This window comes from Heterocephalus glaber, unplaced genomic scaffold, assembly GCF_053883595.1.
Source record: "Heterocephalus glaber isolate CG9 unplaced genomic scaffold, H.glaber_assembly_v1.0 deba00001555, whole genome shotgun sequence".
Taxonomy (NCBI): domain Eukaryota; kingdom Metazoa; phylum Chordata; class Mammalia; order Rodentia; family Bathyergidae; genus Heterocephalus; species Heterocephalus glaber.
Window position 1 is genome coordinate 11,205,808 of NW_028258346.1, and position 24,873 is coordinate 11,230,680.

General features: G+C 34.3%; 1 protein-coding gene across 6 annotated transcripts in view; it reads right to left on the reverse strand.

The window, feature by feature from the left end:
- Csmd3 (CUB and Sushi multiple domains 3) overlaps positions 1–24,873 on the reverse strand; it is a 1,141,260-nt gene that overhangs the window by 383,608 nt on the left and 732,779 nt on the right. For all 6 annotated transcript variants that reach the window (XM_087190703.1, XM_087190702.1, XM_087190706.1 and 3 more), the window contains 3 exons: positions 21,518–21,634; positions 9,696–9,911; positions 7,692–7,880 (listed from right to left, as the gene is read on the reverse strand). In XM_087190703.1, coding sequence (XP_087046829.1) covers positions 7,692–7,880; positions 9,696–9,911; positions 21,518–21,634 — 522 coding nt within the window. The remainder of the gene's footprint in view (positions 1–7,691; positions 7,881–9,695; positions 9,912–21,517; positions 21,635–24,873) is intronic.

A 24,873-nucleotide genomic window follows, 5' to 3' on the forward strand; every position in this document is an offset into this window, starting at 1 on the left:
AATAAGGTAATGATAGATAAGGCTACCTCAAATTATGGCAGGATGATGGGAATGAAAGCTCAACAGATTAAAATCCAAAGGCTTCTGTAGCAACTACAAACATATTTTCAGTGTTTTATACTGTACTTTTTAACTAGTATTCTTCAGGAAATTATTTGGTTGCTTGTGGCAGTGTGAGAGCAGGGCAATTCGCATGTGCTAGACCTCAGCATATTAATATCTGGAAGCACAGAAAGTGCCTGACATGAAATGATACTCAATGCCATGTCATGCAGCTGTATTGCAGGCTGCATATGGGCCTACAGAAAAATGAGTAGAAAATAGTAAGGTCAATTTATGAGGCATCTTGACAAACTTTGACTTGATCCACTAGGAAATGGGAAATAACTTAGTAGTTTATTCGGGTAATAAACAGATATTTTGGCTTTTCTATGGATAACCGGTGTGGCATACAGAATCTGAGGTAAATCCCATGGGACTTATTTCCTGACACCGGGCTTTAGGGCGATCCCCTCCCCTTGAGTGTGGATGGGACTGGGGACCTGCTCCTTGTCACTTCTTGCAATTATGATACTTGTGCAACACTTCATCTTTCCAGCACAATCACTAGAGAGATTCTTGCTGATTTAACAAAGTGCTGAGCTGTGTTGGCTAAGACCACAAGGTAAGAAACTGTGGATGGAGCTAAGCAAAGAACTAAAACTCTCAATTCTGTAATTAAAATGAATGTGCTACTTCCAATATAAACCTGTGAGTTTGGATGAAGACCCTGAACCTCACATAAGAGCTTAATCCTGGTCGACATTTTAACTGCAGCCTGGCGATACTAAGGAGGCACAGCTATATCATGCCCAGCCTCTCGAGCCAAAAAAAAAAAAAAAAACATGAGAAAAGTAAGTATGTGGCTCCAAGCCTGTAAGTTTGTGGTACTCTGGTACTCACAGATAAAACACTAACAGAACTAATAATAATATTGAAGATAAATTAGATACGGGAAACCTGTAAAGAAGATTATGTAGAAAGGACAAGGTTATATGGTGTAATTATATATCTAACTGAAAAAAAAAAACCCATTTGAGTCAGAAAGAGCTGATTTCATGCTTTTTACTAAAGTGTATAATTATACTACTAAAAGCCAGGAGACATTAATATACATAATCTTATATAAAAAATAGTGAGTAGAAAATTAAACCTTTCTTTTCCCTTTAAAGAATGAATGACTACTAAATTCTCAAAAACAAAGGGGATATGTAGGTTCATGGAATTGCTACAGGCTTCAGCAAACTGTGGTCCTACTGTAACTAGTTGCAACCACTTGCTTGCTTCTATAAATGAATTTTACTGAAACACAAGGATACTCATTCATTCTTACATTATCTATTAATGATTTCACAGTACATCAGATTATAACTGAAATTATGTGGCCTGCAGAGCATGGAATATTTATCATCTTGTACTTTACAGAAAAATTTTGCTCACCTCTTTTGCATCAAACTTGTAGACTTTCAACAACATTTCATCAATAAATAGCAATGGAATAACACCAGAAATGCCACAACACTTCTGGCACAATCTTTTACTCATTACTTATAACCTTCTAAGCATGTGTTTCCTCAGCTGTCACATAGGAATATCGCTCTTGATCACTTCAGAGGTTGTGAGCAAGAACTCACAACGTTCTATAAAACACTGAATGAACATGTTACTATTATAGATTTTCATATGGTCAATTGTGAAATCAATTCACCCAGTCATCATTATACAAGAAAAATTGTAGATATGCATTGTGTATATAACTCATCTGAGCACTTTTCTATATGATATTTTCTTTTATCTTTGCAAGAAATATTCGTGTTGGGTAGAATTCATATTGAAATGATTATCTCTATAATTGAGAAATACATAAAATTAAGACATTTCCCTAACATCCCTCAGTTAATTAATGGTAGAACCCAAGAATAATTGAAGACTCTTAATTACTAATTTGCTTTCTTCGTGGCCATATATCTGCAATGCTGGCTAACTATAATCAACTATAATGAAAGCCAGGTTTCCTTCCAACGTTATAAAAGTCTTTATTCTCAGAGATTGTGCATTTGGGGCCAAGCACAGGACTTAGACTGTGACTTTCATGGCTGTACAATACTGATATTTTTATAGACATTATATATTTGCCCAATAAAATAGTCGTGCTAAAGATACTTTTACAATATTAAAATGAGATTTGTAGAACAGAAACATCACTGGATAGAAATATATAAGGATCTGTAATATATTCTATACATGGTTGGACAGTTGATGTATATAATTTTTGTATAGAGTGGTCAGAGGCTGAGGAAGAATAACAGAATTTGTTTAAAGCTTAATTTCTTCTTCAAATGTATTTTCTTCTTTCATTTTATGAATTTTTGATAATTGATCATTTTTTAATAGTTTTAAAATTCCAGAGAATTGAGAGTAGAGTGAGTTCCCACATATTCTGCCCTCAGTTTCTCCTATTGCCCACATTTATTTTTAAACAAAAAATCAATAATAACAACCATGCATCATCTAAAAAGTCAGAAAAATATGTAGATGTGTGATGTAGTTATCATTTTTTCTCATCTGACTCATGATTAAGGCAAGATGCTGTTACTTGTCCAAGGTCAGATTAAAAAGAAATTCAATGATATATGAAATTAGAAACAGAAGTAGGCATGTTAAATGGGAGATGATGAGGATGAATGAATTGATGTCTTTAAAATGACTTCAAAATGTGTGGACTTCTTAAAATGTGTGGAGTCCTGCCTAAAGACAAATCATTACTAATATTTACCTTGCTAATCTACTTTCCACAACATGTTCTTTCATTAGCTCCTTGTTTATTTGCGACACAGCCTGGCTTGGAGCCCAGTATATTTGGAGGCTGAGTGAAGATGTACAAGTTTTTCTGATTTGAAAAGATGGCAAAGGAAATGCCAGTAGATTTTATAAGTGAACTTAACAAAAGGAAATAAAGTCTTTGTATCTTGACCAAAAACAAGACAGTGTTTCTTATTTTAAAAGTAATCAGCTTGTACTTTCTTTGAATGTTTGATATATTTGGTTGTCTCTTAAAATAAAGGTGATCAGATACTCATTTTCTTAGGACACAGCTGTGTAGGAAATTCACTTAAATATAAAATACCTTGACTGAAATTTCATTTTCCATGCTATCCTTATCTTTCCCAGAATGTGAAGCATAGTTACAGATATGTGGATATGTATTTTTCAAGTAAAACTCACTTTCATCACCAAGGAGTCCTCTATCTCCTTTCCTCTGTCTGCTGGTTGGCAAAAATTCTTCCTATCAGCTGTAAGTCGTGTGCCCAGGAGTTCCTGAGGTGATTTACCTGTGTTGTCTTGAGATATGGATGTGATTACCCACGTTTTATGTCTGAGAAAACTTAGCAGGAAAGGTATCTGAATTTGTCAAATGCCATGTAGTTTCGGAAAGTCTTACTGTAAATATGAACTCTGAACCTTCTGTGAGGACCCCTGCTTGGGGGAACATTCCCAGCCTCTGAGGGCTGGTATGTGCTTGATTTCTAGCAAGATTCTTTTCCTCTCGCTAAAAATGTCTCTGAATGTAAATGACACCAGAAATACGGACCTTGCTGGAAGGAATTTTTCTCTGATTAAAATAGAGGACAAACATAAGAAGTCCTCCAAAGTCATGCATCGACTTCAATGAAGGCCAGATTTCCTGCCAACTTTATCAAAATTTTCACTGCAGAGCTGGTGCTGCATGGACCAAGCACAGAGCTTGGCCTGGGTTTGTCCTGGTTCTGCTCGCAATTGTGTATGAAACTTCGAGGTTATGTAAAAATTTTATGTGCATTGATAAACAGTTATGCTAACATTACTTTCACAAAGTTGAAAGGAGATATTATGTGATTTAAATATATAATGAGATGGAATGAGATATTATATAATGAAACTCTTTATAGATGCAAAAGACCCTACTATGATATTATATTTTAACATTTTACTCAAACACTACTTTAAAAATAAATGTACACATTAGAGGAAATTGACAACAGAAAATGTTTTTTAGTCATCAAAGATCTAGAATTATGTTTATTTATCTATTTTGAAGTGCTGGAGAGAGATCCAACCCAGAGCCTTGCCATGCTAGGCAAGCATTTCACCACTGAACTATATCCCTGGCCTTAAGATAAATTTTAGAGAGTTATTGCAGAAGAAACTGATATATGTCAACCGACCTATAAACTAAATATAGATTCAAAATGGGACATAAATATATACAAAAGCAAATAAAAGGCAATATTGAAAAGTAACTTTCTTAGTAGCCTTAGAGTTAGAATATATATATGGTATATGATATACAGACCAAATATAATTTTAGTAAATGTTAATATTTATTTCATACTTGACATAAAATCTTAAATCTCATTTATGGTTCCTTCTAATAACATATCCATTATCTACCAGCTATTTGCAAAGTATAATTGAAAAAGAAGCCAACTTTGAGAATGTCACCTACTTATAATTTACTTGCTGTATGTAATATAAGCTTTCTATGAGGTACATAGTGTGAGTAATAATACTGGTCATTAGGTAAGCATCTAACAGAGAACTGGTGTTAGATATATATTAAGTGAAAAGTACCAGAATTTAAGAAAAAATAAAAACTACCAAAATGAACAAGCACTGTGAAAATTGGACATATGCTCATATGAATAATTATAAATAATATTCTCTTTCTGTAAAGATTGAAATTTGAAAAGATAAAAAAAAAGAAAACATATATGTATGTGGAACCAAAAATGTAAGAAGGAACACATTTGTTTTTAAATGTTTGCAAACTAGTGAAGAAAAGTTCAAAGAAAATTGGAGAGGTAAATTAAAAGAAAATCATTCTATTTGAAGATGTATTTTCCCCTACTTAATAAGTTAAATGTATACCTGTAGTGGAATTCATTAAGGTCAAGAGACTTAATTAATCAATAAACATAAAAGCAAGCACAGCTAATTTGAAATTGGAGGAAAATTCTCGTGCTAAAACTCTATTTTCTAAATTTGTCTACTGGATGATTTTCTTTCATCATTCCCCTTAAAGATTTAGGTATGAATAAACTCATTGTCAGAGAAATACTTCAATAAAACAAAAATAACTTTATTAGGTTTTTAGAATGTCAGTTTTTCATGAATCCATATATTAAAATCTACTGTAACTGTAGAATAAACCCTAAAAATGTATAGGTAAGCAATTTACTTTGAATCTATGTAACAGCCTGGTATGTATTTACTTTAAAAGAAAACATTAACTCTGTATGACTTAGGGTCCTCTATCCTTTCCCTAGATGGCCAAGTGAAAGCATTGGGTGTTACAGTAAGGTAGATCTTCATAAGGAATCTTGATACTAACACTGAAAAGCTTAACGATCTAGGAAACCTTATTTAATCTCTCTAACACAAGTTCTAGTGAAAAGTCAAGATTATAGTAACAAATAAATTGGATGATTCATGAGATAACTGAGCAAATCTGCATAATGTTAGGGTTTTATAAAATGAAATTATTCCTTACAGTTTTGATTTTATAAATGAAATTGATGGATAGAGAAATAGAAGATCATACTCATTACAAAACAAGTTAAGACCACATCTAAATTCTGAATGTTCACTATATTTCAGGGATTGTGCTAGTGCTAAACATCAGATTTATATGGTTAATTTCTTTATCCTCATAAATAACTCATAACAGTGATGTAAATGAAGTTTATTTATTGGCCTAATATCAAATGATTGGGAACCCTGAGTCTCTCAATTGGATATTCCTGAGGCCATCATTAACCCACCTTTGGAAATAGTCACATTGTACGGAAATGGAAATGTAGATAATTCAAGAAAGAATCATGATTCCAAATCCGAGAACAGGCCAAAAATGAAAAACAAACAAACAAAGAAAAATTACAAGGAATATACCCTGCATAGCTTTCTGAAAATCTAACTGCTGGGAATCTAATTGCTTATCAAGACCCCATCCCCAACTTCCAGTCTGTATGATTGCAATTTCTATAAAAACCTTGTGATTTTAAAAAGAAAGGAATCTCTCCTTTTATATAACCCTTTGAGAGAATGAAAACCATCTCATCACTGTAAAAGCTTTCACATTCATATTAATGTGGAAGGTCACTTTTTTTTTTGGTTTGGTTTGGGACTCTGAAGGACATCTTTCCTTCCTTCCTTCCTTCCTTCCTTCCTTCCTTCCTTCCTTCCTTCCTTCCTTCCTTCCTTCCTTCCTTTTTTCCCCTCCACTTGCCTCTCTCTTTTTTCTTTCCTTCTTTCTGTAAAGGGAATGAACTCAGGCCTTCCCAATAAAATATATCCTCAGCCCTTTTTCTATTTTTTATTTTAGTACAGCTCTTTCTAAGTCAGCAACTTGGCAAGCTGGGAGGAGTTTTGTATATTTTGGACAATATATTAAATAACGCAAACAGGTATTCTCTTCATTTGTGTTTTCACCTGTGGCACATTTTTTAGCTAGACAATAAGATAAGGGCACAAAGGACAGATCAAACCTCTACCAATTTGTCCTATTTGGAATCATTATCACTTACACAGTGCTGTGACCCACAATTAAATTTATCTAAATTCAATTAAATTCAAATTAAATGTTTGTGAAAACTTTTAATAGCTTAGTGAAATAAGGATAACATGATATTTTGTATAAAAGTGAGTACTGGTAAATACTGAATGGCTGATGGGCTGGAAAATTTCTTGCTTTCTGTTTTCTAATTAAAATAGAAGATGACCTAAATTATAATGAAAAAAATCCCTCATTTTTTAAAAAAGAAAAACATGTTCTCCTTTTACCAGATAAAATACCATTTTCAAAGACCTAGGTGGTGTTTCCACACTTCCAATACTTTAATTATTGTTATTGTTTATCTCAGAACATGAGACGAATAATCAGCTTAATTAATCTATCATGTCAATAAATGACTTAGTAGTACTTAATCATCTATTCTTCATTTGACATAGTGTAATTAGCTTTTATGTATGTTAATTTTAAGTTCCAAAATGTCAAAACTTTAGTTCAGTAGAAAGTAAGGATTCACTTTCTTTGAGCTCTCTCTGGAAATAGTCTGAGAGAGGTTTTCAGAGTGCCTCAACATTTAATATTTGACCAGTTCACTTTTCCGAACTTTTTCTTATCTGCAAAATGGTTACAACTGTGGCACTTCTGTCATTGTACAGAGGTAGATATGAGATTGAAAGGAGACTAGCCATGTAAATCAGATACCTGGCACAATCCTTGGAAAATAGGAATGTAGATGTTATTTTTAGTGTTACTGTCTTGAGTACAATCTGGTGTCTTTCCTGACCACCGATTTAGTTTATAAAACTGATTATGGTAAGAAATAATTCCAGTTTATATCCATTTATTTGTGATTCTGTCAATCTATCCATCTACCTACCTGTCTTGTTCCCTCTTCATTACCATGATTGGAAAACAAGTTTAGAAGTACTGAAGCTTGACTGCAGCAGTAGAGAAATTAAGGTACACCAGATTGCCAAGTTGAAAGAAAATAATTAATATGAAGTAAATGAAGAAATTCAACAGCTTATAAAAAGGGGTGTGTAACCATGCAATTCCATGGACAGTGACTACACATACAAGCAAATGAAAGCAGCTGACCACGTACCCACACACCTTGGCAGGGGTGCACTCCACACTCGCCGACCACCACCAAGACAGATGACCTCGGATGCGCCTTCCAGCCGGTAACCCAGTGAGCAGGAGAAGGTCAAAGTGTCACCAACGCCAAAGCTGAACCCAACGCGGCTACCATACTGAGGAATCCCAGGGTCTTCGCAAGGTTCGAGGTTATACTCTGTAAATCAGGGGAAACCCTCCCCTCCGAAGAGGAGAGGAAAGGAATAATAGCTATTACTTTTAGGAGCATATTCTTCATTGGCAAACTGGATGCTTTTAGGGACTAATCATATATTTTCAGAGTAACTATATGTATAATTTTGGAAACATGCTGGTGGGACACATAATTTTTCTTGTGAGAAATATCTAATAGTTTAATGAATATTTTTATGTGAAATTAAATAGAAATGAGAAAAGTCACCTCAGTGATAAATTGAAAATGTAACTATCTAATTTTTTCCTGCATTAGAAACTTCCATTTCATAGATTTTTGGGTTATAACAAAAGAAGAGATGCATATTTTCAAATGCAAAATAACATTTGGAAAGAAATCATTTGCAGTGTAAAAATACATTTCCCTTAATGGGTTTAATTTAAATGACAACAGTGTTTGTGCTTCTAGTATACAGGCGTTCAATTAACCTATATTCTGTTTGAGAGGCAAAAGTTTATATAAGCCTGAAGTACCCACATCCTTGTAACTATTACATTACAGATTTATACACGACCTTTTCCCCAAGAAATGGATGATCATAAAAATGAACAACTAAGCAGTCTTTAGTGTACAAGAGAGTAGAATTGATTAAATATTATTATTATATGTAGCTCTAACAGCTTAACTAAAAATATTCTCAGAGCAATTACTATGTAACTGAAATAAAGATCAACAAGGATAACTTTATGTTGATCAACTAATGTTTGACTGCTTAAAAGCATATTTGGACATATTTTTAATATTCTAGGGTAATATTGAATATTCTTATTTATTATTCATTGTGGAATAACTTAATTATTTTAGCAGCTAAGGATTTTGATCCAAATAACAAATAATATTTTAAGAAGATTTATATTGTTATATGTTTAGATATGTACAATTTTAATATAGGATGAGATTAGCAATATCATTGGATGTGTACATATAATGTATTACAATTTTAATTTCAGCAAGTTAGTATAAGATTTACTTATTAAATTTCCCTACTTTAAGAAATAATTTTATCTCACAATTTCATTCGACTAAAAAGTAGTACTCTGTGGTGAGAAAACTTTCTATTCTCTTTGGTATTATCTTTTTTTTTTTTTCCTGGAATCCAATTCATACTATTGTCTACAAATAAGGTCATTCTTTTTTTTTTTTCTATTTTTTTTTTTTTGGTACCAGGGATCGAACTCAGGACCTTGCGCTTGCGAGGCAGACAGCAGAACCACTGAGCTAAATCCTCAGCCCCCAAATAAGGCTATTCTATAAAAAAGATATAACTATGTTAATTTGTTTCTAGATGATTTACTTCTAGAAGAGTACATTAAGTTTATTTTGATCTTGGTATGTCACTGTACCTTTTTCAAGACAAATAAAACAAGAGTATCACTGATGTTAATTTGCATTTCACTTATAAATATATACATATATGTGAATTTTCATTTTAAGTTCACTAGAAAATTTTTAGCTGATTTTCCCATCTATTAGAAATCCACAGGAGTTTTTCTTGTTTTAAGGAAATGTAATTATCGTGCCTTTACTCAATTTTTAGTGAATTAACTGATATTTTGCTTTTACTGAAAGGTTCTCTTTAATTTGTTATCAGAGACAATATTCAAGGTACTTCAAACTTTACCTAAAACTTTCTGAGAGATATTTATTTGCTTTCTTGTTCTATTTTTAACATTTTTCTTCTTTTCTGTAAGCTTTCCCTCTCTGTCATGTTATGCCAGTGCTTATGAAGCCTGTTTTGCTTTTTAGTTACTAAAGGTCTTTTTTCCTTTATTTGCTCACCAGAGAATGTAATGTTGAACCCTTCATATGATATTGAGAAATCTGAAATGAAACGCAGTTGAGCTCTGAAGTTTCCGTAGAGACCAGCATTGATTGTTGAGGGAAGCTCTGAACCAGTGAGGCGGGCCAGTGGTTGGGTAAAACTCCCATTCTCTGTGATCAGCAAGTAATCATGATGGTCTTCCAGGTGGAAAGTGTGGAAGTTGAACTGCACGCCTATTAAGAAAGAAATGGAAACAAGGTGCATCAGTAAATCACAGAATTTGCTACCAATCTAAAATTATTATGTGTCTTCTCATTTGTCTTTCTGCTATGAAATATTCCCAGTGTGGGGTGTGAGTATAGCTCCGTGGTAGAGTGCTGGGCTAGCGTGTGAAAGGCTCTGGGTTCGGGCCTCAATGGCACACACAAAGAAGTGTGCCATAATTTTCTTTCCTTTGTTCTTATTTTTGTTTTCCTTTCAGGTCACTTATGAAAGATACAGTGAGTCATGTTATGGAAACTTCTCGAAAATAAACTTTAAAATTAATACCTGAAAAGGAACTATTTGAGTCTTTAAAAAATTCTCGGGATGCACAAGTGCAAGGACCCGGTACAAAAAAAAAAAAAATTCTAGGGAAATACATCCCTTTGTTTATAATAGAGACGCAGCTTCCTAGTGTCCACCTAACAAGTCTCTTCCATTTCCTCCAATACTCCAAACAACATAAAAACAGCATCTAAATCCAGCACCCAAATTCAAAATATGCTTATGTCTATTTTAGAAGAGTAATATAAAGCATCCATGAAAGGTACTATTTGTTAATGTAATGACTCCTCATTTATTTACTTTTCACATATTTCAACCTATTTGTGTAATATCCTGAAAAGTACACATATAAATATTCAGTTCTTCGAGTTTTAACAAACAGCACCCAAATCAATAGACAACCTTACCAGTGCACCTCCGACAAATCTTTTCTGTTGTTTCATTTTCCCAAAGAAATAAAAGCACAATATATTTTCCTTAATTTATATAAATAGTTTTATAGTTTGTATAATGGAATTATATAATATCCACTCCTTTGGATCCGACACCTTCTACTCAACTCAGATATCTGAAGTTCATCTAAGTGCAAGTATAGGTGATATTCAGCAATGTGCAGAAAGTCCTTCCATCTTGCAACTGCATCACTTCCACTCATCTCTTCCTGGTGCTGGTCATTTGGGCATTGCATATTTTATTGTGAATGTAGACAATGCTCCACTGAACATTCAAGTATTTCTTCTGATGAACATATGTGCTTAATTTTACTGGATGCTTATCTAGAAGTAGAATTACTGGGTTATGAGGTAATATGTTCAGCTTTAACAAGTACTGTTTTATCAAATGGCTATGCAATTTTACATTTCAATAGTCAAATATACTTGCTCTGAATCTTTACCAAGATTCGAAAACTTGTTTTTATTTGTTCCATTCTGGTGAGTATGTAGTAGACTGATTGTGGCCTCAGTGTGTTCTCATGTTAGTTTTTTTTTTTTTTTTTGGTACCAGGGATCAAACTCCAGTCCTTCTGCTTCAAGGCAGGCGGTGGAACCACTGAGCTAAATCCCTGGACCTCGTGTTAGTTTTTAATTATATTGGCTAGAACACATATAAAAGACTAAGTTTTTGCTCCTCTCACAAATTACTCTATTATGATTGAAATAAACAATGCCTACCACATATATCTTTCTTCTGAAGAGGTTTATTCACTTATTTTTTAACTTGGCCTAAAACAATCACCAAAATATTTTTAAAAATAAAAAATATTAGAGTATGTAAGTAACATTTTTATTGTTTATATTTCAGTTCTAAATGCCAGGCATTACTGAAGTCTCTGGATTTTTTTTTTTTTAAGAAAAGTTGCATAATAAGACCGAAGAAACTGAAACACAAGCAATGACAAAATAAGGTAATAACAATAGACCAGTGATTATTATTATAATCATATATAATTATAATGGACCAGTGATTTCAGGTTTGGGAAAGATTTGTTTTGGTACCGGGGATTGAACTCAGGTCCTTGCACTTGTGCAGCAGGTGGCAAAACCACTAAGCTATATCCCCAGCCCAGATTTGGGAAAGATTTGAAATTTATAACACACCGCTTTTTAAAACGTTTTAAAAATATAATAGATCCATATGAGGAAAAATGCACATGAACTAAAATTTCCAATATTATTCTAAGTGCTATAACATTGGTTAATATTTGTAGGATCGTAGAAACAGAGGTCGCTACTTTATCAAAGGAGTTAGAGGCTTCTGAAGGCAGTGACTTCCCAAAGTAAGATGTTTGTGGAGTAGCCCTTCATTAGACATTTCAAGAATGAGATAGGCAAAGGCCGTCATTTCTAACAGTGAGAAAAAGCAAGTAGTTTCAACATCTTCACACCTTGTCATAGCAGTGAGCATTCAAAATGTTCTGTTTAAGCATTTTATGTTACATATACATTGTGAAAGACTTGAATGTAAACTCAAAACAGTACTGATGTGCAGATTTTAGTCATGCCACAAACAATGGCTTTGAAGGTTTTACTATTTTTTTTCCAACTTATAAACTTATAGATTTGGGCTATGATTTATCAAAGGACAATCCTACCCCTAAAAGTATAAAGAATTTTGGATGTAGGATTTCTTTTCTCAAGATCTCCTTCTTTAGTAGATGATGTATCATCTTGATTTCTGTAACATTTTAAAGATTTTTATGAGCTCTTAAAGTTCTGATGCTCATAAGAATATACTGACTAGATAATGTGAATACAAGTGAAATGTAAGTCACTTTAGCATGATCTCACAGAAACTCTTGAATATAAAAAAAAGAAAAAATTTGACAGGAATAAATATAAAAGTCTGCACTGAAGTCAGAAAAATATTACTTGCATATAATGATAGAATTTTAGGCATTGGTCTTAGCTATTATTTAAAGTTTCAGTAATCTATGAGGAATATACAAATGATTATAAACTCATTATCAATTAGTAATATGATGTAATGGCAAAAAAACGCTATCTCTGGATCCCTGGATATCATTAAATTGGAATACATTCAAAGAAAGGAAATTAGAATGACCATGAAAACAAAAATATTAGTTTATGCTGAAGAGGTGAAGAATCCAGGTGGGTTTAGTCAGGGAAGAAAAGTCTTGGACCATATGCTTGGGACCGTATGCATGGTAGTTTGAGCGCAGTGAGGCAGTGAGTGGCTGCAGGTTAGAGAGAGTGGACAGGATGCGGTGTTTGTTTCTTTATTTATTCATTTATTTTTAGTCTATTTTTGCTTTTGGTCTACTCCAGGGAGAAGAAGAGGTATAACAGTTACAGAATAATTTTCAAACAATTAAATCTGTATAAAACTCGAGTAGGTTTTACTAGAGGTATCCATATCAGGCCAGCTGATCATGTTTTCAGTTTAGAAAGAACTTAGCATGCTGCGCAAAAAGTTAGACTACAGTACCTCAATGATTTCTTCTAACTTTAAAAGATTATCCTTCATGTAACTTTGCCTAGTCTTTGGAGTACTATTTCAAACATACTCTGTTAGCTCATATAGGAAAGCTATCTAAATCTGCATTTCTTGCCATGTAAATACAGATTTAATTAACACTTGCAACCTGTGAAGATGCAAAACCTTAAGTGTTAATTAAACCTCTATTTACATAACAAGCAGTATATAGCCTTCCATTTTCTTGTATAATATCACGAAACTTATTTTTTTTCCTTAAATTCTTTTATTGGTACATTTTAGGCATACAATATGTTTACATTTATCATTGGGAACTTATTTTAAACTCCATTAATCCACTGCATACTGGAATAATAGGATGCTTTGGTTAACTTTCAGCAAATGATAGTGAATTCGAGAGAATGGCAAAAATCACATTTTGGAATGTATTCTACCTCATTCCTCCTGTTCCACATCACAATACTCATTTTAATCACCTTGTTTTCCTCAGTTACATTTAATTCAGTGTAGAAATCTAACTAACCAACCTCTATATAATCCTCAAGTATTCTTAATGGTGTACAATTTTATCAAAGGCAAACATCATATGTGAAAACACAATACATTTGAATTTATTAAAAGTAAGGTTTTATTCTAAAATTGTGATAGCACTCTCCCAGTGTTGAATTTTGAAATTTTTCTACAGTAAAATCAAAAAATATAATGGTGTAAATGAATAATAACAATACAACCACAGGGCTAATAGAACAACTACTTCTGACAGGCACAGCAGTAGATGACTATAACCCCAGTACTTGGGAAGCTGCGGCAGGAGGATAGGAGGATGGTAAATTTTAGGCCAACCTTGGCTACATGACAAGATCTAGGAGAGAGAGAGAGAGAGAGAGAGAGAGAGGGAGGGAGGGAGGGAGGGAGGGAGGAGGCAGGGGGGAGGCAGGACTACCATGTAGAAGTAGATTTTAAAATGAATAAATTAACTTTTGACAAGATTGTCTTATGGGGATTTTCAAGTACCTAATGGTAAATCATTTCTGTTTTAATATAGGAAGATGGTCATTTTTCCCTCTATTACCACTTTGATAAATTTCACTGCTAATTTAATACTCCACACTGTATTATATGAATGAACCATATTTACTCCTACAGGGCCTTTCCTTTGTTTATTTTTAAAAGGATATTTATTACCTCTACCATATGTGTAGTGCAATTTTACACTCCACTCTAATAATGTGAGACATATCTGCATCTGTTCTAGAAAATGTGAGACTCTAGTATTTGTGGAATGGTTTTAATTTTATATGAGGAATACTATTTTATTAAATAAATATAAATTTTTAAAAAATGTACAATTTGCTTTGCAATTGGCTCAGCTCTTCAGAATATCTTCATATTTCCCTCTAAAATTCTAAAATCTAGTTCCTAAAATAACATTCTTTTTGAGGTTTTCGTGATATGAAAATATCAACTGACATTGATTTGATATATCAAAAAATAAATATATCACCATTCTGGTAAAAACATGAGCACATTATAATATTGCAGAAAAGTAAATATAATCCCCTATTGCAGTTACTTAAATTGAATTTTTTTTCCTTAAATCCGTTTATTGGTACATTTTAGGTAGACAGTACATTTACATTTATCATTGGGTGCTTGTACCTCTACATGATGTATCTTGGTTCTTATTTTTGACCCATTTCCTATGTGCATTTCACCCCCTCCATCCCTTCTTATTTACAAAGACTTTGTTTTCATTTTTTCCTTTTCTCATAATTTTTCCCTTCTCTTCTTTCCTTTCCCCTTCCCCTCCCACTTACCCTACACCTTTGGACCTTTTCTTTCTATTTCAAATTATCAATTTTTTTTTAATCATTTTAATCCTTATTTACACTTTCAGTCTCACACTAGAGAAACTATTCGGTATTTACAGAAGTGTGTCCTATTTATTTCACTTAAGAAGATGGCCTCAATATGCATCCATTTACCTATAAATGTCTTTAGTTTCTCATTGTTTATGGCTGAGGAGTACTCCATTTTATTAAAAAAACAAACAAACCACATCTTCTTTATCAATTTCCAGTTGATGGGCACTGGGGCTGTTTCCAAACTTTAGCTATTACAAACTGGGCCCTTATAAACATGGGTGCACATATACTGCTGTGGTATGATTCTTTTAATTCTTTTGGGAAGAAACCCAGCAGGGGAACAGCTGGGTCAAATGGGACCTCTAACCCTAGTTCTTTGAGGTATTTCCATACTGATTTCCACAGTGGTTCCAACAGTCTGCACTCCCACCAACAATGCAGAAGGGTTCCTTTCTCTCCACACCCCTGCCAGCATTTGTTATTAGATGATTTCTTAACAGCAGCCAATCTTTCTGGGGTGAGGTGGAATCTCAGGGTTGTTTTCACCTGCATCTCTCGAATGACCAGTGATGTGGAATATTTTTTTCATATATTTATTTGCTATTTTTACTTCTTTGTCTGAGAAATGTCTGTTCATTTCAGATGCCCATTTTTGAATTGGGTCTTTGAATTTGGGGGGTCTGATTTTTTCAGTTCTTTATATATTATAGATAGTAGTCCTTTGTCAGCTGCTGAAAATTTTTTCACACATGGTAGGTTGTCTCTTAGCTCTTTAGGTGGTTTCTCTTGCAGTGCAGAAGCTTTTTAATATGATGAGATCCCAGTTGTTGATTCTTTCTGCTAGTTCCTGTGCTACTGAGGTTTTGTTCATAAAGTCTTTTCTTATGCCAATGTCTTCAAGAGTTCTACCTAACTTATCTTCAAGCAAATTTAGTGTTTCTGTCTTAATATTTAGATCCTTAATCCATTTCAATCTTAGTTTAGTGCATGGTGATAGATATGGGTCTAATTTTAATCTTTAGCAGGTTGAAATCCAGTTTTTCCAACACCATTTGTTAAAGAGTCTATCTTTCCTCCAATGATGGTGGTTGGCTCCTTTGTCAAAGATGAGGTAGCTGAGTATGTCTGGAGTTGTTTCTGCATCTTCTTATGTATTCCACTGATCCTCAGGTCTGTTTCTTTGCCAATGCCATGCTGTTTTCATCACAGTATCTTTGTAGTATAGTTTCAAGTTGGATTATAATACTGCCAGCCATGTCTCTGTTGCCTAGATCTGCTTTTGCTATTCTAAGTCTCTTCTGGTTCCAAATGAATATTTGGATTGTTTTCTCTAGTTCTGTGAAGTATATTGTTGAAATTTCAATTGGCATTGCATTAAATCTATATACTAATTTTGGAAGTATGGCCATTTTCACTATATTGGTTTTTCCTACTCAGGAACAAGGGATGTCTCTCTATTTTCTTATATCCTCATTGATCTCCTTCTTCAGTGTGCTGTAGTTTTCAGTGTAGAGGTCCTTTGCTTCCTTTGTTAGACTGATTCCTAGCTATTGCATTTTCTTGGATGCTGCTGCAACAGGAATTAATTCCCTAATTTCTCTCCCAGTGAGTCTATTATTTGTGTATAAAAAGGCTATTGTTTTTTGAGTGTTGACCTTATTTCCAGCTACTCTACTGAATCTGTCAATTAAGTCTAGAAGTCTTTTGGCAAAGTATTTTGGGTCTTCTATGTAAAGTATCATATCATCAGCAAATAATGACAGTTTAAATTCTTCCTTTCCCATCTTTATTCCTTTTCTTTCTTTCTCTTTTCTAATTGCCTGGACTAATGTTCCCAGAACAATATTGAACAGGAGTGGTGATAGTGGGCATCCTTGTCTTGTTCCTGATTTTAGCATGAAAGTTTTCAGTTTTTGATCATTTAGTATGATGTTGGCTGTTGGTTTTTCAGAGATGGCTTTATTCAAGGTTAGATAAAGACCTTCTGTTCCAATTTTCTGTAGGGTTTTTATAATGACTGAGTATTGGATCTTGTTGAATGCCTTTTCTGCATCTATTGAGATGATCACATGGTTTTTGTCCTTGACTCTGTTAATATGGTGTATTACATTTATTGATTTATGAACCTTGAACCATCCTTGCATCTCTTGGATAAATCTGACTTGGTCAGGGTGTATGAGCTTCTTGATGACCCTCTGTATTCTGTTTGCCAGTATCTTGTTGAGGATTTTTGCATCTATGTTCATTAGGGAGATTGGCCTGTAGTTCTCTTTTTGGGTTGGGTCTTTCCCTGGTTTTGGAATCAAAGTAACACTTCCCTCCTGGAATGAATTTGGAAGCCTTGCTTCCCTTTCAATTTCCTTGATGAGTTTAAAGAGTAATGGTGATAGTTCTTCTTTAAATGTCTTGTAGAATTCAGCAGTGAAGCCATCAGGACCTGGGATTTTGTTTGTTGGTAAATTTTTTATTACATTTTCAATTTTCTTCATTGTAATTGGGATGTTTAGAATTTCTATATCTTCTTCATTTAACTTTGGCATTTTTATGTATCAAGGAACCTGTACATTTCTTCTGTGTTTTCCATTTTATTAGAGTGCAGATTCTTAAAGTAGGTATTGATGATCTTCTGGATTTCTGATGAATCTGTTGTGACTTCACTTTTTTCATTCTTAATTGCATGGATTTGAGCCTTTGCTTTCCTTTTTTTCATAAGGTTGGCTAAAGGTTTACTGATTTTATTTATTTTTTCATAAAACCAACTCTTTATGATTCATTGATTTTTTTATATTGTTCTTTTAGTCTCCGTTGCATTGATTTCTGCTCTGACCTTTATAATTTCCTCTCTTCTGTGAGCTTTGGGTTTGTTATGATCTTCTTTTTCTAGGAACTTGAGGTTCTGCATTAGGTTGTTTATTTGAGTTCTCTGTTTTCTTAATATGGGCATTCACTGCTATGAATTTCCAACATAGAATTGTTTTCATTGGGTCTCATAGATTCCTGTATGTTGTACTGGCCATATCATTTACTTGTAGGAACTGTCTAATTTCTTTTTTAATTTCCTCTGTGAGCCATTGGTTGTCCAGGAGAGTGTTACCCCATTTCCATGTGTTTGTGGGGTTTGTGGTTTCTTATGTTATTGATCTCCAATTTTATTGCACTATGGTCTGATAATGTACAGGGGTTAACTTTTATTCTCTTACATTTACTTAGACATGTCCTATGAGCTAGCATGTGGTCTATTCTGGAGAATGACCTGTGTGCAGCTGAAAAGAATGTGTATTCTGATTTTATGGGATGGAACACTCTGTAAACATCTAATAAGTCCATTTGTTCAAGAGCTTGGTTGAGTTCTAGAATTTCATTATTAATTTTTTGTCTAGATGATCTGTCTATTTGTGATAGTGGGGTATTGAGGTCCCCCACTACAATTGTATTACTGCTTATTTAGTTTTTCATGTCCATTAATATTTGTTTTGTATAGTTGGGGCATTCATATTTGGTGCATATATGTTTATGATTGTCATCTCTTCCTCTTGGATTGTTCCCTTCAAAAGGATGTAGTGACCATCTTTGTCTCTCTTGATTAGTTTTGGTTTGAAATCTACTTTGTCTGCAAATAAGATTGCTACCCCTGTTTTTTTTCCAGATTCCTGTCATGTGAAGAACTGTTTTCCATCCTTTTACTTTCAGTCTATGAATTTCTTTTTGAGTTAGGTGTGTTTGTTTTATACAGCATATTGCTGGATTTTGCTTCTTAATCTATTCTGCCAGTATATTTCTTTTGATTGCTGAAGTGAGACCATTAACATTGATGGTTATGATAGATATTAACTCATCCTTGTCATGATGTTTTACTTTTGTTGGCTCTTTTATTTCTTTTTTTCCCCCTTTCCCTTTAGTTTCTTACCTTTCCTGGTGGCTTCCCTCTGTTGGGCCTCATGGATTTTTGACCTTCATTGTCTTTTCCTAGGATATTGTTTAAAATTGTTTGGAGTGCTGGTTTGGTGTTCATGAAATTTCTCAGGTGTTCTTTGTCATAGAACTATCTAATTTCCCCATCAATTTTGAAAGATAATTTTGCAGGATACAACAGTCTAGGTTGGAAGTCATTTTCTTTTAGGGCTTGAAATACTTTACTCTAGGCTCTTCTTGACTTGAGGGTTTGTGTTGAGAAGACCGTTGTGATTCTGAAGGACTTTCCTTTGTAGGTGATTTGTTTCTTTTCTCTAACTGCCTGTAGGATTTTGTTCTTCTGTTGGATTTCTGGGATCTTGACTATTATATATCTAGATGTAGAATTTTTTTTGATCATGGCTAGTTGAAGTTCTATATGCCTCACTTATCTACATGTCAAATTTTCTACATCTGTCTGGGAAGTTTTCCACTATTATTACTCTGAACAGGTTTTTTATGTCAATTGTATTTTCTCCTGTTTTTTCGTGGACTCCTATCCATCTTATGTTATTATTCTTTGCATCATCTAGCAGCTCCTGGATTGATTTCTCATGGTACCTTCCTATTTTTAAGAAATCTCTGTTGTCATGGTCCTTCACCACAATCCCGTCTTCTATACCTGCTATTCTATCTTCAGATTCCCTTAATCTGCTGTGTACTTTCAGTGGAGATTTTAATCTCCCGAATATCTGTTTGAATCTGTTTCATGGATTCCATTTCTTTCTTATGTTGGGTGATCATGGTTTCCATTTCTTTCTTATCCTGGGCATTCATGGCTTCCAGCAGGTTTCTAAGCTCATCTATTTTTTTAATCTGTTTCTGTTCTACAGCCTCTAATTATGTCTTTCACTCTGCTCACTATCTCTGTAGTTATCTGGGAAATTCTTTCTGTTTTGAATTTTTCTAGGGCCTCATTCATCTGTTTTGTTACTTCCTGTCCTATCAGTTCAGGGTGTCCAGGTGGTTGATTATCAGACTTTTCCACCTCATTTCCCCCCAAATTTGCCTTTGCTGGGGTGGAAATCTTACTTTGTGCCTTGCTTAAATGTCTTTTCTTTTTTGTTTTTGGTACTGTCCTTGGTTTAATTCCTGGGTTGGTGCTTCAAAATTGTTTATTGTAAGTATGTTTGTTGCTTGTATTTAGAACCCTTATGGAATGATTGCTTCTCAGAGGTGTCTTCCAGATATAGCTGGTCTTTAATTTTTGAGTCTCTAATGACTCTGAAGCTGTCTCATTTTCATTATACCAGGAAGGACAACTGATTACATAAATCACAACACCTTAGCCAAGTGATACAATCAGCAACACCACAGCATCAAGTACATCTTAGAAAATCACAATTTGTGGTAGTTATTAACTATCACCTTTAACTATGTGAATTAAATCAAAATTGAGCATATGTTTATAGTGAATAAACTCTTCAATGTAGCAACTTTACCCTTCAGGATGGGAAGTTGGAAGGAGTTGGGGAAGGAGGGTTAGATAGGTAGAAGGCTAGAAGAAGGTTAGCAGTGAGGCCAGAGGACACAGGAGAGAGAGGGAAAAAGTAGAAAAGAAAAAGAAAAATATAAAAGAAATCTGAATTACGGTGAGAACCGGAATACAAATGAGATGAAGAACAATGTGGGACAGCAAGAAAGCGAGTGTGACAGAGAGAGAAAGAAAAGAGAAAAGAAAGAAAAGAATGGAAAAATGAAAATTTGAAAAGACTAGAAGTAAAACATAAAAATTAAAAATAAGAGCAAAAATAATAATAATAATTTTGAAAATGACAAATAAAAATGAATGGCCTCCTTCAGGGTATGACTCTGCTGTCACAATAGACAACGTGGGCAGCAGTGTGCAGATATAAATCAATGAGTCTCAGAAAGCCAGTTACAGTCCCATGAGTTTCAGGCAGATGTCTGGCTGCAAGTCCCAAGTTGAGCTCCCTGTCTTCTGTAGGGTTGAACTCTGCAAAGTTCTACTGAAGGTTCCAGCTGCCTTTCCCCTGAAGATAGTCCAGGTTCTGATAAGAGGTGATGATCCCTCCAACTTACCAAGTATGGTGGTCTGTTGTGCCTTTATTGCAGAAATTCTCTTCATTTTTCCAGTGGGCTTCAGTTTTCATCAAGGAGCCTGAGAGAGGCCCTCTTTCTGTTGTTCCCTTCTGCTCTATCTTCTGGAGCTCAGGACAATGGCCTTTGTGACCCCCTGTGCCCCTGTGCCTTTTTGTAGTGTGGAACCAGGTAGCAGCACAGCCAGGAGGCCGGGGTGGGGGAGCTGCAGGCACCCACCTGGCTAAGCTGGTCACTGTGGGCATGGTGTGGGTTGGATGGACCGGAGCTCCAGGCCACCAGGGACCTCTCTCTCCACCTGCCTGGCTAAGCTGGTCCTTAAATTGAATTTTATTTTAGCATATTTTAGTACTAATCTGCAATTTGGCCATCCAAAGTGACTTTGTAAGGACAATGAAATAAAAACAGACTCAGTAAAAACTCAGAAGATAACCCAATTATTTCTGCATGAGACAAATTACCTTTTCCATGGGTTACATCAACAGTCCATGTACAATTCAAAGAATTTGGATAAAATTCAGGGTAACCAGGTGATAAGATTGTTCCACTTGGCCCTCTGACGTCTCCTCCACAAAGTGCTGGAAAAAAAATACATTTCAATCAGTCACAGAGAAGCACAGGCAGAACAAATCTGTTACCTCCTCCTTGGAACAGGGCAAGTCCCACTATCTTTGCCTAAGCTACTTCCTGGTAATAGCAGGGGTGTAAAGTCCTCTTCCAATACTGGGAAATCATGTCATCCATTGCAGCACTAGAGAAGAATAATGTATTTAATCTTCTCTGAGAAGTAGCACTGGCCATAAGAAAACGTAGCTCAACTTCTCACTTTTGAATATGAAGTACAAACATACTTTTTAAATGATAAGCAGCACTTGTAAAAATAAGTGGTAAATTAAATGCATACAATTAATTGTTAAGCAGCTCCTCTTAGTAAATACTAAGAAAAGGAACTGTTATCTATGTAAAAGAGTTTCTTATAGGTTCCTAAAAGGATATGTATCATTCTTCATTGGATCCTTTCTGAAATTGTGAAGTTATGATTGTTTTGAAAGTTGCTTCTTTACTTCTATATTTGTCTGAGAAATACCATGAACAAGAAGAAATATTTGAAGAGGCACATCTTTATAAGTAAATATCTCAAGAAAATAAAAATAAATACATGCCTATGAACTGAGATTAAAGAAATAAACATTTGATCAATATCATTTTATTTAATAAATCACAGTTTATAAATGTTTTCTATCACATTCAATGGTCATCAATGCTTATTGTGTGTCAGTTTATCAATATTAAAAATTAGAAGTCACTGAGTTGTGGCATAATGTGGATTTATATTTCAGTCAATATCCTCATATATGCTCTTTAACTGATCTCACTTCCAAATTCTTTTTTGGCAATTGTCTTGTGTGTAACTGAAAGTTTTCCATCATCAGCAGCAGCAACCTCATCATTTTCATCATCCTAATGAAGTCCTTCATCTTTGAAAATGAGATTATTTTACATTTCAAATGTTTTGAATTGTATTTACTTTATAATAATAATTTTGAACAATTATGAGAGATTAACAAATACGTGCATTGGCAAAATGCACTGTGACAAACACTAATTCAAAATAGAAAGCTTATTGGAGTTGGGTTAATTTTAAGAGTGGTTAAATCATAACTAAATATTCTTTCACACTGATAATCTTTGCTTCTCTAAAAACTACCACCTTGTTAAGATGATAAAAATGGATAATAACTTATCAGGCTTAAGCATTCTAGAGACCTAATATATTTTCAAGTAGACAATGGAACTCAAACATATTATTAAAAAAGACAGTGGTATAGAGAATTTATGAAGACAGTTAGATACCAAGCATCTAATTTCAATTTTATCCCTAGCATACATGACTACTTCACGTGCATAATGTACTGAAAGCAGCTGATTTCAAGTCCATGGGAAATCATTAATCACCTGCATTTTTAAAAAGTTGAAATGTTTAAAAGGTGAATAGAATTAATCTTTGCTCATTCATGCTCAAGATGAAACTGGAATGCAAAAGAGGAGGATACCCAGATGAGTGCTTGCCATCCCAGCTGCGTGGGAAGCTGAGGATGGAGGAGCATGAGGCTTGAGTTCCAACTAGTAATCAATATAGTCAGACCCTGTCATAAACAAGTTAGCAAACAAACAAACAAATGAACAAAAGAGGACAGATCCAGATAGAAATTCAAAATGACATGACATAATCTTTGGGGAAAATGCACTGTAGGAATACAGGATGGAGACACCATTGGAAATTCCAGAGTTCTCATGGTTCAGTATTATAAATTCCATGACTAGTAATCTGGATTTTCATCTCCAGGCAGTTTAAAGCCTTTAACTACTTTTGACATGGAGCATAACATAAAATAATCTTAGTGGCAAATGTAGAAGATGAAATGTAAAAGTCAGAAATTCACACTGGCAAAAGATGGGCCTGTGCTGTGCCTAGGAAAACTGGATATAACTTGTTTTATTGTAAACAAAATGTAAGTTGCTGCTATAGTCAAAATGGATTTTGAAGTACCGGTGTCTTCTGATACAGCTGCCTCCATTGCTTTCTTTCTTGGTGAATATTCCTTTCTCATGTCAACCATGGAGCTTTATCAGGGCCTGGCAAGCATAGGACCTTTACACCACTATCATTTATCTCACTCCATAGGAACAGACGACCATGTGACCAAGACAAATCCAATCCTCATAAGATCTCCTTTACTATAGTGCCTTGTTCTGGTAAAGACCAATCGGATACTGTTACCATTTGTGTCCAAATGTCCCCCAAAGCCTCATGCCATCATAGGTGGGGCTTTTCAAACATGGCAGGATCTAGAATATGTGACGGGGATTAAGGGGGTATGATTACCAAATTAGTAAACTGATTGTTTTGGCCTAGCTTTGGATAGGATTAAAGGCACTCCACCCTGGGTTTAAATGCTACCCTCCCTAAAGACAGGTAGCCTTTTGATATAAAGGTACAGAGAGAATCTGTTGCTTGTCCCTTGTCTCTTGCTGCCTTTTTTCTGCCATGAACTATTGCTCCTCTGTGATGCTCGTCTGCCATGCCACCCTACCTTGGAGCTACTGACTATAAACTGAAACCTCTGTAGACTGAGAACCAAATACACCTTCCCTCCTTTAACTTTGGGTGTCCGGTGTTGTATCTCAGCAATGAGAGTAAGTAACTGAGTAACTAAGACAGATAACTTTCATGTTTTTCTTTCTTTTCTACCTGGAAACAGAGATGAGGACTTAACTTCAGATTCTGAAGATATACCTATAAACTTCCATTTTCCTAAGATTATATTCTCTACTGCCAATTTCTCAGGTGGAAAAATCCTACAATTTTAGGGAGTTATGTGACTAAACAGGGAAAAGTCTAGATGAAAGATTGACTCATAAAAATGTTTGAATTCATGTTTATAAAAAGCTATGAGAAGTATAATACCTTAACTTTCCTATGATTTGAAGAGTTGAACAACAATTTGTGCTTTTATTTTTTAAAGTAATTAGAGGTGGATTTCTGTCACATACAATCATAAGAACAATGACTAATACAAATGGTATTGTACCAAGTACAGAGGAGATAGGCTGATGACTGTTTTAAACCATCTTATAAAAACAAATTGGCATATGGCTGTTTTTTAAAAATGAAGGTGTAGAAAATACTTAAATATTTCATCATGAAATGACAAATGTGCTCTTCCAACCTGAAAAAGAATAATTGTAGAAATTGAAAATCATGCTGTAAATAGAGATTAAAGCCCTGAACTAAAGGATGTGCAGATTTACACTG